General features: G+C 52.0%; 1 protein-coding gene across 3 annotated transcripts in view; it reads right to left on the reverse strand.

Moving 5' to 3' along the window:
• The window catches only part of CHD3 (chromodomain helicase DNA binding protein 3), a 195,727-nt gene that overhangs the window by 85,879 nt on the left and 95,820 nt on the right, over positions 1 to 14,028 (reverse strand). For all 3 annotated transcript variants that reach the window (XM_075346709.1, XM_075346710.1, XM_075346708.1), the window contains exons 12-17: positions 13,696 to 13,827; positions 13,429 to 13,528; positions 13,145 to 13,336; positions 12,191 to 12,391; positions 11,966 to 12,103; positions 11,756 to 11,877 (exon numbers count right to left, since the gene is read on the reverse strand). In XM_075346709.1, coding sequence (XP_075202824.1) covers positions 11,756 to 11,877; positions 11,966 to 12,103; positions 12,191 to 12,391; positions 13,145 to 13,336; positions 13,429 to 13,528; positions 13,696 to 13,827 — 885 coding nt within the window. The remainder of the gene's footprint in view (positions 1 to 11,755; positions 11,878 to 11,965; positions 12,104 to 12,190; positions 12,392 to 13,144; positions 13,337 to 13,428; positions 13,529 to 13,695; positions 13,828 to 14,028) is intronic.

Consider the following 14,028-nt stretch of genomic DNA (forward strand, 5'->3'; position numbering starts at 1 on the left):
TCTTCGAAGAGAGGTGACTGCTACTAGGAAGACCACCTTCTGCGAAAGGCGTGAGAGAGAGATATCTCTCATTGGCTCGAATGGTGGTTTCTGAAGAACCATCAGCACCCTGTTCAGATCCCAGGGTTCTAACGGCCGCTTGTAAGGTGGAATGATGTGACAAACTCCCTGCAGGAACGTGCGTACCTGTGGAAGTCTAGCTAGGCGCTTCTGGAAAAACACCGAGAGCGCAGAAACTTGTCCCTTAAGGGAGCCAAGCGACAAACCTTTTTCCAGTCCAGATTGAAGGAAGGACAGAAAAGTAGGTAATGCAAATGGCCAGGGAGAAAAACCCTGAGCAGAGCACCATGACAGAAAAATTTTCCACGTCCTGTGATAGATCTTGGCGGACGTTGGTTTCCTAGCCTGTCTCATAGTGGCAATGACATCCTGAGATAATCCTGAAGACGCTAGGATCCAGGACTCAATGGCCACGCAGTCAGGTTGAGGGCCGCAGAATTCAGATGGAAAAACGGCCCTTGAGACAGCAAGTCTGTTCGGTCTGGTAGTGCCCACGGTTGGCCGACCGTGAGATGCCACAGATCCGGGTACCACGACCTCCTCGGCCAGTCTGGAGCGACGAGGATGGCGCGGCGGCAGTCGGCCCTGATCTTGCGTAACACTCTGGGCAACAGTGCCAGCGGAGGAAACACATACGGGAGTTGAAACTGCGACCAATCCTGAACTAAGGCGTCTGCCGCCAGAGCTCTGGGGTCTTGAGACCGTGCCATGAACATTGGTACCTTGTTGTTGTGCCGGGACGCCATGAGGTCGACGTCCGGCACCCCCCAGCGGCAGCAGATCTCCTGAAACACGTCCGGGTGAAGGGACCATTCCCCTGCGTCCATGCCCTGGCAACTGAGATAATCTGCTTCCCAGTTTTCCACGCCTGGGATGTGAACTGCGGATATGGTGGAGGACGTGGCTTCCACCCACATCAAGATCCGCCGGACTTCCTGGAAGGCTTGACGACTGCGTGTGCCGCCTTGGTGATTGATGTATGCCACCGCTGTGGAATTGTCCGACTGAATTCGGATCTGCTTGCCTGCCAGCCACTGCTGGAACGCTTTCAGGGCAAGATACACTGCCCGAATTTCCAGAACATTGATCTGAAGCGAGGACTCTTGCCGGGTCCACGTACCCTGAGTCCTGTGGTGGAGAAAAACCGCTCCCCATCCTGACAGACTCGCGTCTGTCGTGACTACTTCCCAGGATGGGGGAAGGAAGGATTTCCCCTTCGATAATGAAGTGGGAAGAAGCCACCACCGAAGGGAGGCTTTGGTCGCCTGAGAGAGGGAGACGGTCCTGTCGAGGGACGTCGGCTTCCTGTCCCATTTGCGTAGGATGTCCCATTGAAGGGGACGCAGGTGAAACTGCGCGAAAGGGACTGCTTCCATTGCTGCCACCATCTTCCCCAAGAAGTGCATGAGGCGCCTCAAGGGGTGCGACTGGCCTTGAAGGAGAGACTGTACCCCTTTCTGTAGTGACTGCTGTTTGATCAGCGGAAGCTTCACTATCGCTGAGAGGGTATGAAACTCCATGCCAAGGTACGTCAGCGATTGGGCCGGTGTCAGATTTGACTTTGGAAAATTGATGATCCACCCGAAACTCTGGAGAGTCTCCAGGGTAACGTCGAGGCTGTGTTGGCATGCCTCTTGAGAGGGTGCCTTGATCAACAGATCGTCCAAGTACGGGATCACAGAATGACCCTGAGAATGAAGGACCGCCACTACAGTAGCCATAACCTTGGTGAAAACCCGTGGGGCTGTTGCCAGGCCGAATGGTAGTGCCACGAACTGCAGGTGTTCGTTTTCCATGGCGAAGCGCAAGAAGCGTTGGTGCTCTGGGGCAATCGGAACGTGGAGATAAGCATCTTTGATATCGATCGATGCAAGGAAATCTCCCTGGGACATTGAGGCGATGACGGAACGGAGGGATTCCATCCGGAACCGCCTGGTCTTTACGTGTTTGTTGAGAAGTTTCAGGTCCAGGACAGGACGGAAGGACCCGTCCTTCTTTGGGACCACAAACAAGTTGGAGTAAAAACCGTGGCCCTGTTGCTGAAGAGGAACAGGGACCACCACTCCTTCTGCCTTCAGGGTGCCCAGCGCCTGCCGAAGAGCCTCGGCTCGCTCGGGAGGCGGAGAGGACCGGAAGAATCGAGTCGGGGGACGAGAGATGAACTCTATCTTGTAACCGTGAGAGAGAATGTCTCTCACCCAGCGGTCTTTTATTTGTGGCAGCCAGGTGTCGCAAAAGCGGGAGAGCCTGCCACCGACCGAGGATGCTACTAGAGGAGGTCGAAAGTCATGAGGCAGCCGCTTTGTTAGCGGTGCTCCCAATGGCCTTTTTAGGCCGTGACTTAGACCGCCATGCATCAGAGTTCCTTTGTTCTTTCGGAGACCTTTTGGACGAGGAGAATTGGGACCTGCCCGCGCCCCGAAAGGACCGAAACCTCGACTGCCCTCTCCTCTGTTGGGAGAGGTTCTGCTTGGGCTGGGGTAAGGATGTATCCTTTCCCTTGGATTGTTTGATAATTTCATCCAGGCGCTCGCCAAAGAGCCTGTCGCCAGAAATTGGCAAACCGGTTAAACGCTTTTTGGAAGCGGAATCTGCCTTCCACTCCCGTAGCCACAAGGCCCTGCGGACTACTACCGAATTGGCGGTCGCAACTGCCGTACGGCTCACAGAGTCCAGGACAGCATTCATAGCGTAAGACGCAATTGCCGAGGTCTGGGAGGTAATGGAAGCCACTTGTGGCGCGGCCGCTTCAATTTTCGCTTGACCTGCTGATATAGCTTGTAGCGCCCATACGGCTGCGAATGCTGGGGCAAAAGAAGCTCCGATAGCTTCATAGATGGATTTCATCCAGAGCTCCATCTGCCTGTCAGTGGCATCTTTAAGCGAGGCCCCATCTTCCACTGCAAGTATGGATCTAGCCGCCAGTCTGGAGATTGGAGGATCCACTTTGGGACATTGAATCCAACCTTTAACCACTTCCGGGGGAAAAGGATAACGTGTATCCTTAAGGCGCTTAGAGAAACGCTTATCCGGACAAGCATGGTGAATCTGGATAGCCTCTCTGAAATCAGAGTGGTCTAGAAACATACTCTGTGTACGCTTGGGGAACCTGAAGCGAAATTTCTCCTGCTGAGAATCTGACTCCTCCGCCGGAGGGGCTGAGGGAAGAATATCCAGCAACTGATGAATGGATGCAATAAGATCATTCACTATGGCGTCCCCGTCTGGAGAATTAAGATTGAGAGCGCTCCCAGGATCAGAATCCTGATCAGCTGTTTCTGCATCATCAACCAGAGAATCCCCCCGCTGAGACCCTAAACGAAGGGAATTTTGTTTACTTACCGTAAATTCCTTTTCTTCTAGCTCCAATTGGGAGACCCAGACAATTGGGTGTATAGCTATTGCCTCCGGAGGCCACACAAAGTATTACACTTAAAAGTGTAAGGCCCCTCCCCTTCTGGCTATACACCCCCAGTGGGATCACTGGCTCACCAGTTTTAGTGCCAAAGCAAGAAGGAGGAAAGCCAATAACTGGTTTAAAGACCAATTCAATCCGAGGAAACATCGGAGAACTGAACCATACCACATGAACAACATGTGTACCCGAAAAAACAGAAAAACCCCGAGAAAACAGGGCGGGTGCTGGGTCTCCCAATTGGAGCTAGAAGAAAAGGAATTTACGGTAAGTAAACAAAATTCCCTTCTTCTTTTTCGCTCCTAATTGGGAGACCCAGACAATTGGGACGTCCAAAAGCAGTCCCTGGGTGGGTAAAAGAATACCTCGTGATAGGGCCGTCAAAGAGCCCTTTCCTACAGGTGGGCAATCGCCGCCTGAAGGACTTATCTACCTAGGCTGGCGTCTGCCGAAGCGTAGGTATGCACCTGAAAATGCTTGGTAAAAGTATGGAGACTCAATCAGGTAGGTGCCTGACACACCTGCTGAGCCGTAGCCTGGTGCCGTAATGCCTAGGATGCACCCACGGCTCTGGTAGAATGGGCCTTCAGCCTTGAGAGAACCAGAAGCCCAGTAGAACTGTAGATTTCAAGAATTGGTTCCTCGATCCCCCGAGCCAGGGTGGATTCAGAAGCTTGCGACTGTTTACGCCGACCAGCGACAAGGACAAAGGGTGCATCCGGGTGGCGCAGGAGCGCCATGCGGGAAGTAGAACCTGAGTGCTCTCACCAGAACCAACAGATGCAAATCCTTCTGAAATTGATGGACTGGACGAGGACACAAAGAAGGTGAGGTGATATCCTGATTGATATGAAAGTGGGATACCACCTTAGGGAGAAATTCCGGAATCGGACGCAGAACTACCCTGTCCTGGTGAAGGACCAGGAAGGGAGATTTGTATGAGAGCGTTGCTAGCTCGGAAACTCTCCTAAGAGACGAGACCGTTACTAGAAGGCCACTTCCCGAGAAAAGCGGGAAGGGAGACCTCTTTCAAAGGCTCGAAAGGCGGCATCTGGAGAGCAATTAGAACCTTGTTCAGATCCCAGGGCTCTAACGGCCGCCTGTACGGAGTGCTGAGAAGACAAACTCCCCGTAGGAACGTGCGTACCTGAGGAAGTCGTTTCTGAAAAAATACAGATAGCGCTGAGACTTGTCCCTAAAGGGAACTGAGCGACAACCCTTTTTCCAACCTAGATTGCAGGAAGGAAGGAAACATAGACGATGCAACCGGCCAGGGAGAAACACCCTGCGCCGAGCACCGAGATAAGAATATCTTCCACGTCCTGTGGTCAATCTTGGCGGACGTTGATATGCTAGCCTGTCTCATGGTGGCAACCACGTCCTGAGGTAATCCTGACGACACTAGGTTCCAGGACTCAAAGCCACACCATCAGGTTGAGGGCCGTAGAATTCAAATGGAAGAATGGCCCTTGAGACAGCCAGTCTGATTGGTCTGGTAGTGCCCCCGGTTAGCCTATCGTGAGGCACCACAGAACCGGGAACCACAACATCCTCGGCCAATCTGTAGCGACGAGGATGGCGCGGCCGCAGTCGGTCCTGATCTAACGCAGCACTCTGGGCAACAATGCCAGAGGTGGCACATAAGGTAGCTGGAACTGCGACCAATGCCGAACTAAGGCGTCTGCCGCCAGAGCTCGATGATTGTGAAACCGTGCCATGAAGCTGGCACATTGTTGTTGTGCCGTGACGCCATTAGATCGACGTCCGGCCTCTGTCAGCGGCGCCAGATTTCCTGAAACCCGTCCGGGTGAAGAGACCATACGCTTTCGGCCACACCCCGGCGACTTAGGAAGTCAGCTTCCTAGTTTTCCACGCCTGGGATGTGAACTGTGGATATGGTGGATGCCGTGTCTTCCACCCACATCAGAACCTGCCGGACTTCCTGGAAGGCTTGCCGGTTGCGCGTTCTTCCTTGGTGGTTGATGTATGCCACCGCTGTGGAGTTGTCCGACTGAAGTCGGATTTGCTTGCTTTCCAGCTGCTGTTGGAAGGCTTGTAGGGCAAGATACACTGCTCTGTGTTCAAGAACATTGATCTGAAGGGTGGACTCTTGCTGAGTCCCCGTACCCTGAGCGCTGTGGTGGAGAAAAACTGCTCCCCACCCTGATAGACTCGCGTCTGTCGTAACTATCGCCCAGGATGGGGATAGGAAGGACCTTCTTTTTGACCATGAGGTGGGAAGAAGCCACCACCGCAGAGATTCCTTGGCCGCCTGAGAAAGAAAGACGACTCTGTTGAGGGAGGTCGACTCCCCGTCCCATTGGCGGAGAATGTCACATTGTAGTGGACGCAGATGAAACTGCGCGAGAAGAACTGCCTCCATTGCTACCATCTTACGTAGGAAGTGCATGAGGCGTCTTAATGTGTGCGACTGGTTCTTAAAGAAGAGATTGCAGCCCGTAGTGAATGCTGTTTGTCTAGCGGAAGCTTCACTATCGCTGAGAGAGTATGAAACTCCATGCCTAGATATGTTAGCGATAGGGTCGTAGTCGGATCTGACTTTAAAAAGTTGATGATCCACCCAAAACTCTAGAGAGTCTCCAGCGCAACGTTCGGGCAGTGTTGGCATGATTCCTAAGAGAGTGCCTTGACAAGTAGATCGTCTAAATATGGGATCACAGAGTGACCCTGAGAGTGCAGGACTGTGACTACTGCTGCCCTGACCTTGGCGAAGACCAGTGGGACTGTCGCTAGCCGGAAGGTAGAGCTACGAACAGGTGTTCGTCTCCTATAACGAAGCGTAGAAACGCTAGTGCTCTGGATCAATCGGCACGTGTGGATAAGCATCCTTGATGCCTAATGATGCTAGGAAATCTCTTTGGGACATTGAGGCGATGACATGGCGGAGGGATTCCATCCGGAACCGCCTGGTGTCCACGAGCTTGCTGAGCAGTTTTAGATCCAGAACGGGACGGAACGGCCCGTTCTTATAGGCACCGCAAATAATTTGGGGTAAAAACCGTGACCTTGTTCCTGAAGAGGAACGGGGGTCATCACTCTTTCTGCCTATAGAGTGCACCCTGTTTGCAGAAGAGCAGCGGCTCGGCCGGGAGGTGGAGAAGTTCTGAAGAATCGAGTTGGAGGACGAGAAGTGAGCTCTATCCTGTACCCGTGAGACAGAATGTCTCACACCCAACGGTCATTGACCTATGGCAGCTAAATATCGCCAAGGCGGGAGAGCCTGCTACCGACCGAGGATGCGGAGAGAGGAGGCCGCAAGTCATGAGGAAGCCGCCTTGGAAGCGGGTTTTCAGACTGTCTCTTTTTTGGGCGTGACTGAGCCCGCCAAGAATCTGAGCTCCTCTGATCCTTTTGAGTCCACATTGGACGAGGAAAAATGGGACCTGCCCGAGCCTCGAAAAGACCGAAACCCCGACTGCCTCCTGCTCTGTTGGGGTTTGTTGTGTCCGGGCTGAGGAAAGGATGAATCCTTACCCCTGGACTGTTTAATGGTTACATCCAAACGCTCACCAAACAGTCGGTCAGCAGAAAAAGGCAACTGGTTAAGCATCCTTTTTTGGAAGCAGAATCTGCCTTCCATTCACTTAACGAGCAGACCAGGCTCTGCTTAAAAACACGGAGTAGCGGAGGCTACTGCCGCACGGTTCGCAGAGTCTAGGGCAACCTGAATCTGAGAGGTTAAGGATGCCACCTGCGGCACAGATGTACGTGTAACCGTGTCAATCTGTGTAAGACAAGCTGAAATAGCTTGGAATGCCCCAAGGGTGAGAATGCTGGAGCCAACGGTGCGCCGACAGCCTTATAGATGGATTTAGACCAGAGATCCATCTGTCTGTCAGTGGCATCTTTCTGAAGGCAGAGTGGTCCAGAAAAATACGTGAAGCTGACTCCTCCACTGGAGGAGCTGAGAGAAATAACCAACATTCTATTGATGGACGCTATAAGATTATTTACTATGGCGTCACCATTAGGTGTATCCAGATTGAGAGCGGTCTCAGGATCAGAATCCTGAGCCGCTACTTCCGCCTCAGTACACAGAGAGTCCTTCTGCTAGGACCCTGATGAAACCGAGGGCCGCTCATAGTGAGCCCGCTTAGGCTGTCTGGGACTGACGTCTGTGCAGAGCCGTGACTCTGGGATGCATGTGACATTCCCGGAGCTGTTAGTTGTTCACACTGAGGGGGGCCATGGATCAATGATTCAACAGTGCCCATGTTGTGAGAGACATGTCCGGACTGCTAGGCTTCTAGTATCATAGCCATAGTCTCAGAAAATCTGTCAGTAAATACTGCAGACACCGTCCTCATCCTCTGGCCATTAGCAGAGACTCCGGCTGAGTTGATACAATGGGGGTCTATGTAACCTGCCGGCCGTATAGCCGTACATGCTGTACCGGCTGCATAGAAAAACATGTGGTTCTGCACCTTTGTTTTACACAGAGAATATGCTGATAACTCCTCCGCACAATCCAGGAGGGTATATACAACGTGCGACCAAACAGTGCAATGTATATAGTACAAGCATATCTATAAGTGCACTTCTGCACTAGTGGGGTTAGCACCACAGGTGCTGCTTAACGCCTGTTACAGCGATTGTGTGACTATCAGAATGCCAGGGTCTTCCACACTTGTCTCTGTATCGTACAGAAACTGACACTAATGGCTGCCGGCGTCCTGTATAGAGAAGGAAGCCGTGGGCGTGTCTGAGAAAGTGCGGGAATCCGGTTTCACAGTGCACACAGTGAGAGGGGTGGAGTATGCAAAACATACTCCAGCTCTCAGCGCTGCTGTGCTATGCAGCGTCACGCCCCTACCCTGACTGTCAGGCCTGTGGGCGGTAACGAAGGGAGACTAGGCCCAGAAGCCGGGGACTCGAGTTAATAAGCGCGGCCGGCATATCAGTGCTGGCCGGCGCGGAAGTCCCCGGCGCACCACAAATTCCAGCGGCGCCTTCAATAAAACGGCAGCGGCGTTTTTAGCGCGGTAGTCACCCAATACACTAACACACCCAGCAACGCTGTGGTGTGCGATGGCACTAGTGCGGACAGCGCCGCTGTCCCTGGCGCACTAACACACCCAGCAGTGCTGCCGTGTGTCTGCGCGGTCCCCACAGGGACACCGAGTACCTCCATGTAGCAGGGCCATGTCCCTGAAGATACTCCGCTCCATGTCCAGCAGATACCAGGGGCTGTGGATGGAGCACGGTCTCTGTGCCTGGAGACCGATAGAATCCCACTTCACCCAGAGCCCTGTAAAAAGGGATGGGGAAGGAAGCAGCATGTGGGCTCCAGCCTCCGTACCCGCAATGGGTACCTCAACCTTAACAAACACCTCCGACATGAAGTGGGGTGAGAAGGGAGCATGCTGGGAGTCTGTATAGACCCTCTTTTCTTCCATCCGACATAGTCAGCAGCTGCTGCTGACTAAACAGTGGAGCTATGCGTGGATGTGTTGCCTCCTTCGCACAAAGCACAAAACTGGTGAGCCAGTGATCCCACTGGGGGTGTATAGCCAGAAGGGGAGGGGCCTTACACTTTTAAGTGTAATACTTTGTGTGGCCTCCGGAGGCAATAGCTATACACCCAATTGTCTGGGTCTCCCAATTAGGAGTGAAAAAGAAAATATGATGTCGAGGGAAATTCTAAGCGGGCCCGCTTAGACGATCTGGGGCTAGGTTCTAAGTCCGAACCCTCCGTCTGGGATGTATGAGATACCCCGTGAGGACATTGTTGGTCCAACTGAGGGGGGCCAGGGAACAATGATTCAACAGAGTCCCTTTGCTGAGATACCGGCCTGGACTGCAAGGCTTCTAGTATCTTAGCCATAGTCTCAGAGAGTTGATCCTTAAAGGCTGCAAACTCAGTCCCCGTCACCTGGACAGTGTCAACAGGTGGCTCCCCCTGTGCCCCACTTAGCATAGGCCCCGGCTGAGGAAGTGTCACAGGGGTCGAACACTGTACACAATGAGGGTCAGTGGAACCTGCCGGTAGCTGGGTCTTACATGCGGCGCAGGCAACATAATAAGCCTGTGTTTTGGCACCCCTGCCTTTTGTGGGCGCCATGCTATAGTTTTCCCTGAGTAACACAATAGGGTATATAGCCAGAAAGAACTGTGCTCATACAGTGTAAATTATATACAGTACACAAATAATGTACCAATACAATACAGCACCATGGGGCTAGCACCACATGTGCTGCTTACCAGCCGCCTAAGCGGTTGTGAGGCCACCAGAGACCGTGTCTGGGTCTCCCATGAATATGTCCCTCTCTGCAGCGTCGGTGGAGCTGACAGGAATGGCTGCGGCGTCCTGACGAGCTGAGGAAGCTGTGGGCGTGGCCTAGAAAGAGCGCGAAACGGGCGCTCACAGTGTGCACAGTGAGGGGAGTGGAGCATGTAAATCATACTCCAGCCCTCATTGCTGCTCGCTCCGTGCAGCGTCCCGCCCTTCCCCTGCCTGTCAGGGCTGAGGGCGGGAGAAAAAAGGGAAACTAGGCCGCAATGAAGCCGGGGACTGTAGTAATAAACGCGGCCGCCGTAAAAGCGCGGCCGCGTGAAGGTCCCCGGCGAACTACAAGTCCCAGCCGCGCCGCAGTGTCCCGTGGCAACGGCGGTCAGTGCGGTAGCCCTTACATATAAACACACTCAGCGACGCTGAGTGTGTAATGGCACATATAGACCCGGTCAGCGCCGCGGTCCCCGGTGCACCAGCACACCCAGCAAAGCTGAGGTGATGCCGTGCGCGGTCCCCATAGGGATACAGAGTACCTCTAAGATGCAGGGCCATGTCCCTGAACGGTATCGGCTCCTATCCATCAGGCTCCACGGGAGTTGTGGATGAAGCCCCGGTCTCAGTGCCTGGAGACCGATAAGATCCCACTTCACCCAGAGCCCTAAGGGGGATGGGGAAGGAAAACAGCATGTGGGCTCCAGCCTCCGTACCCGCAATGGATACCTCAATCTTAACAACACCGCCGACAAGAGTGGGGTGAGAAGAGAGCATGCTGGGGGCCCTATATGGGCCCACTTTTCTTCCATCCGACCTAATCAGCAGCTGCTGCTGACTAATCTGTGGAGCTGTGCTTGCATGTCTGCCTCCTTCGCACAAAGCAAAAAAACTGAGGATCCCGTGGGAGCACGGGGGGTGTATAGGCAGAAGGGGAGGGGCTTAACACTTTTGAGTGTAATACTTTGTGCTGCCTCCGGAGGCATAGCCTATACACCCAATTGTCTGGGTCTCCCAATTGTCTGGGTCTCCCAATAGAGCGAAAAAGAAAAGTGTAAAATAAGCAATAAATATCCTTCTACTTCACAATTGTGTCACTTGTTGTTGATTCTTCACCAGAACATTAACATTTTTATCTTTATGTTTGAAGCCTGAAATATGAGAAAAGGTTTAAAAAAATCAAGGGGGCGAATACTTTTGCAAGGCACTGTATGTCCTCCTCCTGTAGAAGATTGGCTCTGTACATGCAGCTATGTCCTCTTCTAGAATATTAACTCCTTACAAGCAGCTTTGTCCTCTTCCAAAAAACTTAAACCTTTCACAAGTATCTCCTCTTGCAGATTAATAAGCTTTCTCCACCTGTATTAGCAGCTAGACTGCATAACACACAGGAATATCTTATTACATGAATGATAAATAGCAACATTTTGTATGAAATAAAGTTCAGGGTTTAGCTCACTGAGCTACAATTAAAAGTAAAATTTGTGTCCCTGTAATACTAAATCATCTGATTTGCTAATGATATGTATTTAAAAAGAAGTCTAAAATTTCATCTACGGTCACTGTTTTTCTTACAACCAAAAGTGACATCTTTAAGATATTAGAGAGGACCTGTCACTTGACATAAATGTATACTTTTGTTTAGCAGCCGTTCTCCTGAATCCAGCGCTGTTTTTCTTTTCTTCCTGCTCCTCTCTGTTCCTGAGATATGACCCATTTTTCCTTGCATGTAAATCTAACCTTATTAGTCAAGTGGGCGTAGTCTTCAACTCTTCTCTGCGTTCCACTTGACGATGAAGCTCAGATGAAGGGGCCATATCTCCGGAAAAGAGAAGCACAGAAAAAAAAAGAAAAACATCGCCGGATTCAGGAAAACCATAGCATTTACTTTGGGTTGAAAAAAATATTTGTTTTTGGCAAGTGACAGATCCCCTTTAAAGAGCTTTATCAGTTATGTACCAACATATGGGTGCACAAAGCATCTATTTATCATTAGAGGCTCCAATATGGACCCAAAACTGCCCTGTAATACGCACTTGAAACGTTCCGGAGTGAGAAAGTTGAGAAGATGGAAAAGTTCCTCCAGGTTGTTCTGAAGAGGGGTTCCCGTAAGGAGCAGCTTGTAATCAATCTGGTATCCATTGAGCACCCGGAAAAACTGTAAATAGTAACATATACAGTCACACACCCATCCTACCGCTTTATAAGACCCCATTTGTCTTGCACACAACTCCCACCCTACACACCTTCGACTGGTTGTTCTTGAGGCGATGAGCCTCATCCACCACCAGACAGGCCCAGCGTATGGATCCTAAGGCAGCCTGATCGATGGTGACCAGCTCATATGAGGTGAGAAGAACGTGAAACTTCACTTGAGCCTGAGCCTGGAAGGGTTAAATGGAGGGATAAATAATACAGCAAAAAATAGAAGAAGAAGAAAGGTAAAATGATGCCACACACGACCTCCTCACCTTCATCTTGAAGGCCTTCTTCCCGCCCTTTATGACGTTATCCTGGTAGGAGAATTCGTTCTCTCGGATGACGGCCCGGCTGTCCTTGTCCCCCGTGTAGGTCACCACGTAGAAGCCGGGAGCCCACATCTGGAACTCGCGCTCCCAGTTTATGATTGTAGATAGTGGGGCGCTAACAAGGAAAGGGCCCCTCGTATGTCCCTGCGGAGAAAAGACATTCGTAAGGTCCGCCATTCACTTCCACTTCACCACCAAACGTGGCCATAATCCAGAGGTGCACAACCTGAGGGCTCAAGAGAGTGGGGGTGCAATGCTGGTCACAGTGAGGCTGGTACTGTTATAGGGGGACACAGTGGGGCTGGTACTGTTATAGGGGGACACTGAGGCTGGTACTGTTATAGGAGGACACAGTGAGGCTGGTACTGTTATAGGAGGACACAGTGAGGCTGGTACTGTTATAGGGGGACACAGTGAGGCTGGTACTGTTATAGGGGGACACAGTGAGGCTGGTACTGTTATAGGGGGACACAGTGAGGCTGGTACTGTTATAGGGGGACACAGTGAGGCTGGTACTGTTATAGGGGGACACAGTGAGGCTGGTACTATTATAGGGGGGAACAGTGAGGCTGGTACTGTTATAGGGGGACACAGTGAGGCTGGTACTATTATAGGGGGGAACAGTGAGGCTGGTACTGTTATAGGGGACACAGTGAGGCTGGTACTATTATAGGGGGGAACAGTGAGGCTGGTACTGTTATAGGGGACACAGTGAAGCTGGTACTGTCAAAAGGAACACCGCCTTTATATCCCCTTTCACTTCAGTGCCCAGCTTCTTATCTCAGATTAAAGGGGTATTCCGATCATGTAAAAGTCCCAGCATATCGCTGAGGAGTGAGGAGTCTGCATCCGGGGCCATACCTATCGCTAGAGTCACGTCCGTTTCTGACATCTTACCTCTCTATAGAGAGAATATAAGAACACTATGGTCTGTATGGTTTTCCCAAGGCCCATCTCATCGGCCAGGATGGTGTCCGTGCCTTGTGCCCAGGAGAACCGCAACCAGTTCAGTCCCTCCAGCTGGTACATGTGCAGCGTGCCTCCCGTGGAGGAGACGAACGCCGGCTGCGATTCATATTTCACGGTGGGCTGTGTGCAGGAGAGAAGAGGGGTCACATATGACGGACGGGCACTGGATCGGCGCAGACGTCCGTCCTCCTGCCGCCGCCGGCTGTACTCACGTCATTGGTGGGGGATCTGGGGATGTCCTCCATGTACGATTCTTTTGGGGCCCTCTTGAATTTAGCAGGACAGGCGTTGCTCTCACCCATGATCAGTTCTCTGGAGGGAGAGGATGCACATTAACCCCTTAATGACCTGCGACGTACCAGGTAGCATGCGTAAGAAGAAGGCGGAGGAGCTGCCAGTTACACCATAGACTGCAGTATATAAAACACGTAGCAGAGCAGAGTGTGTCGCTTCGCCGCTCTGCACGCTCCATCCTGTACCTGTGTCTCCAGTACATCTGTTTGTGGTAATTATAGTCCGGCAGCTTCATCCCGTCCTCCTCCCATGTTGACTGATCGTAGGAAAGGTCTCTCCATTTCACCAGGTAGCGGTACGTCCCCTTCTTATCCAGGCTGCCAAACAAAAATATTCCCTTCATCACTTGTACTGCTTCATAGGCAGCAGAGTTGGCCGAATCTGGGGTCCTCATTAGACCCCCGACTACCATTACAACCCATCAGCACTTCAAAATGGTGTTGTGGGGGGGGAAATAAAGTCATTGAGTGCGTCCCCGCTAAGTAACCGTTTACATGCTGAAGATTCTATGGACTGTA

This window comes from Anomaloglossus baeobatrachus, chromosome 4, assembly GCF_048569485.1.
Source record: "Anomaloglossus baeobatrachus isolate aAnoBae1 chromosome 4, aAnoBae1.hap1, whole genome shotgun sequence".
Lineage (NCBI taxonomy): Eukaryota > Metazoa > Chordata > Amphibia > Anura > Aromobatidae > Anomaloglossus > Anomaloglossus baeobatrachus.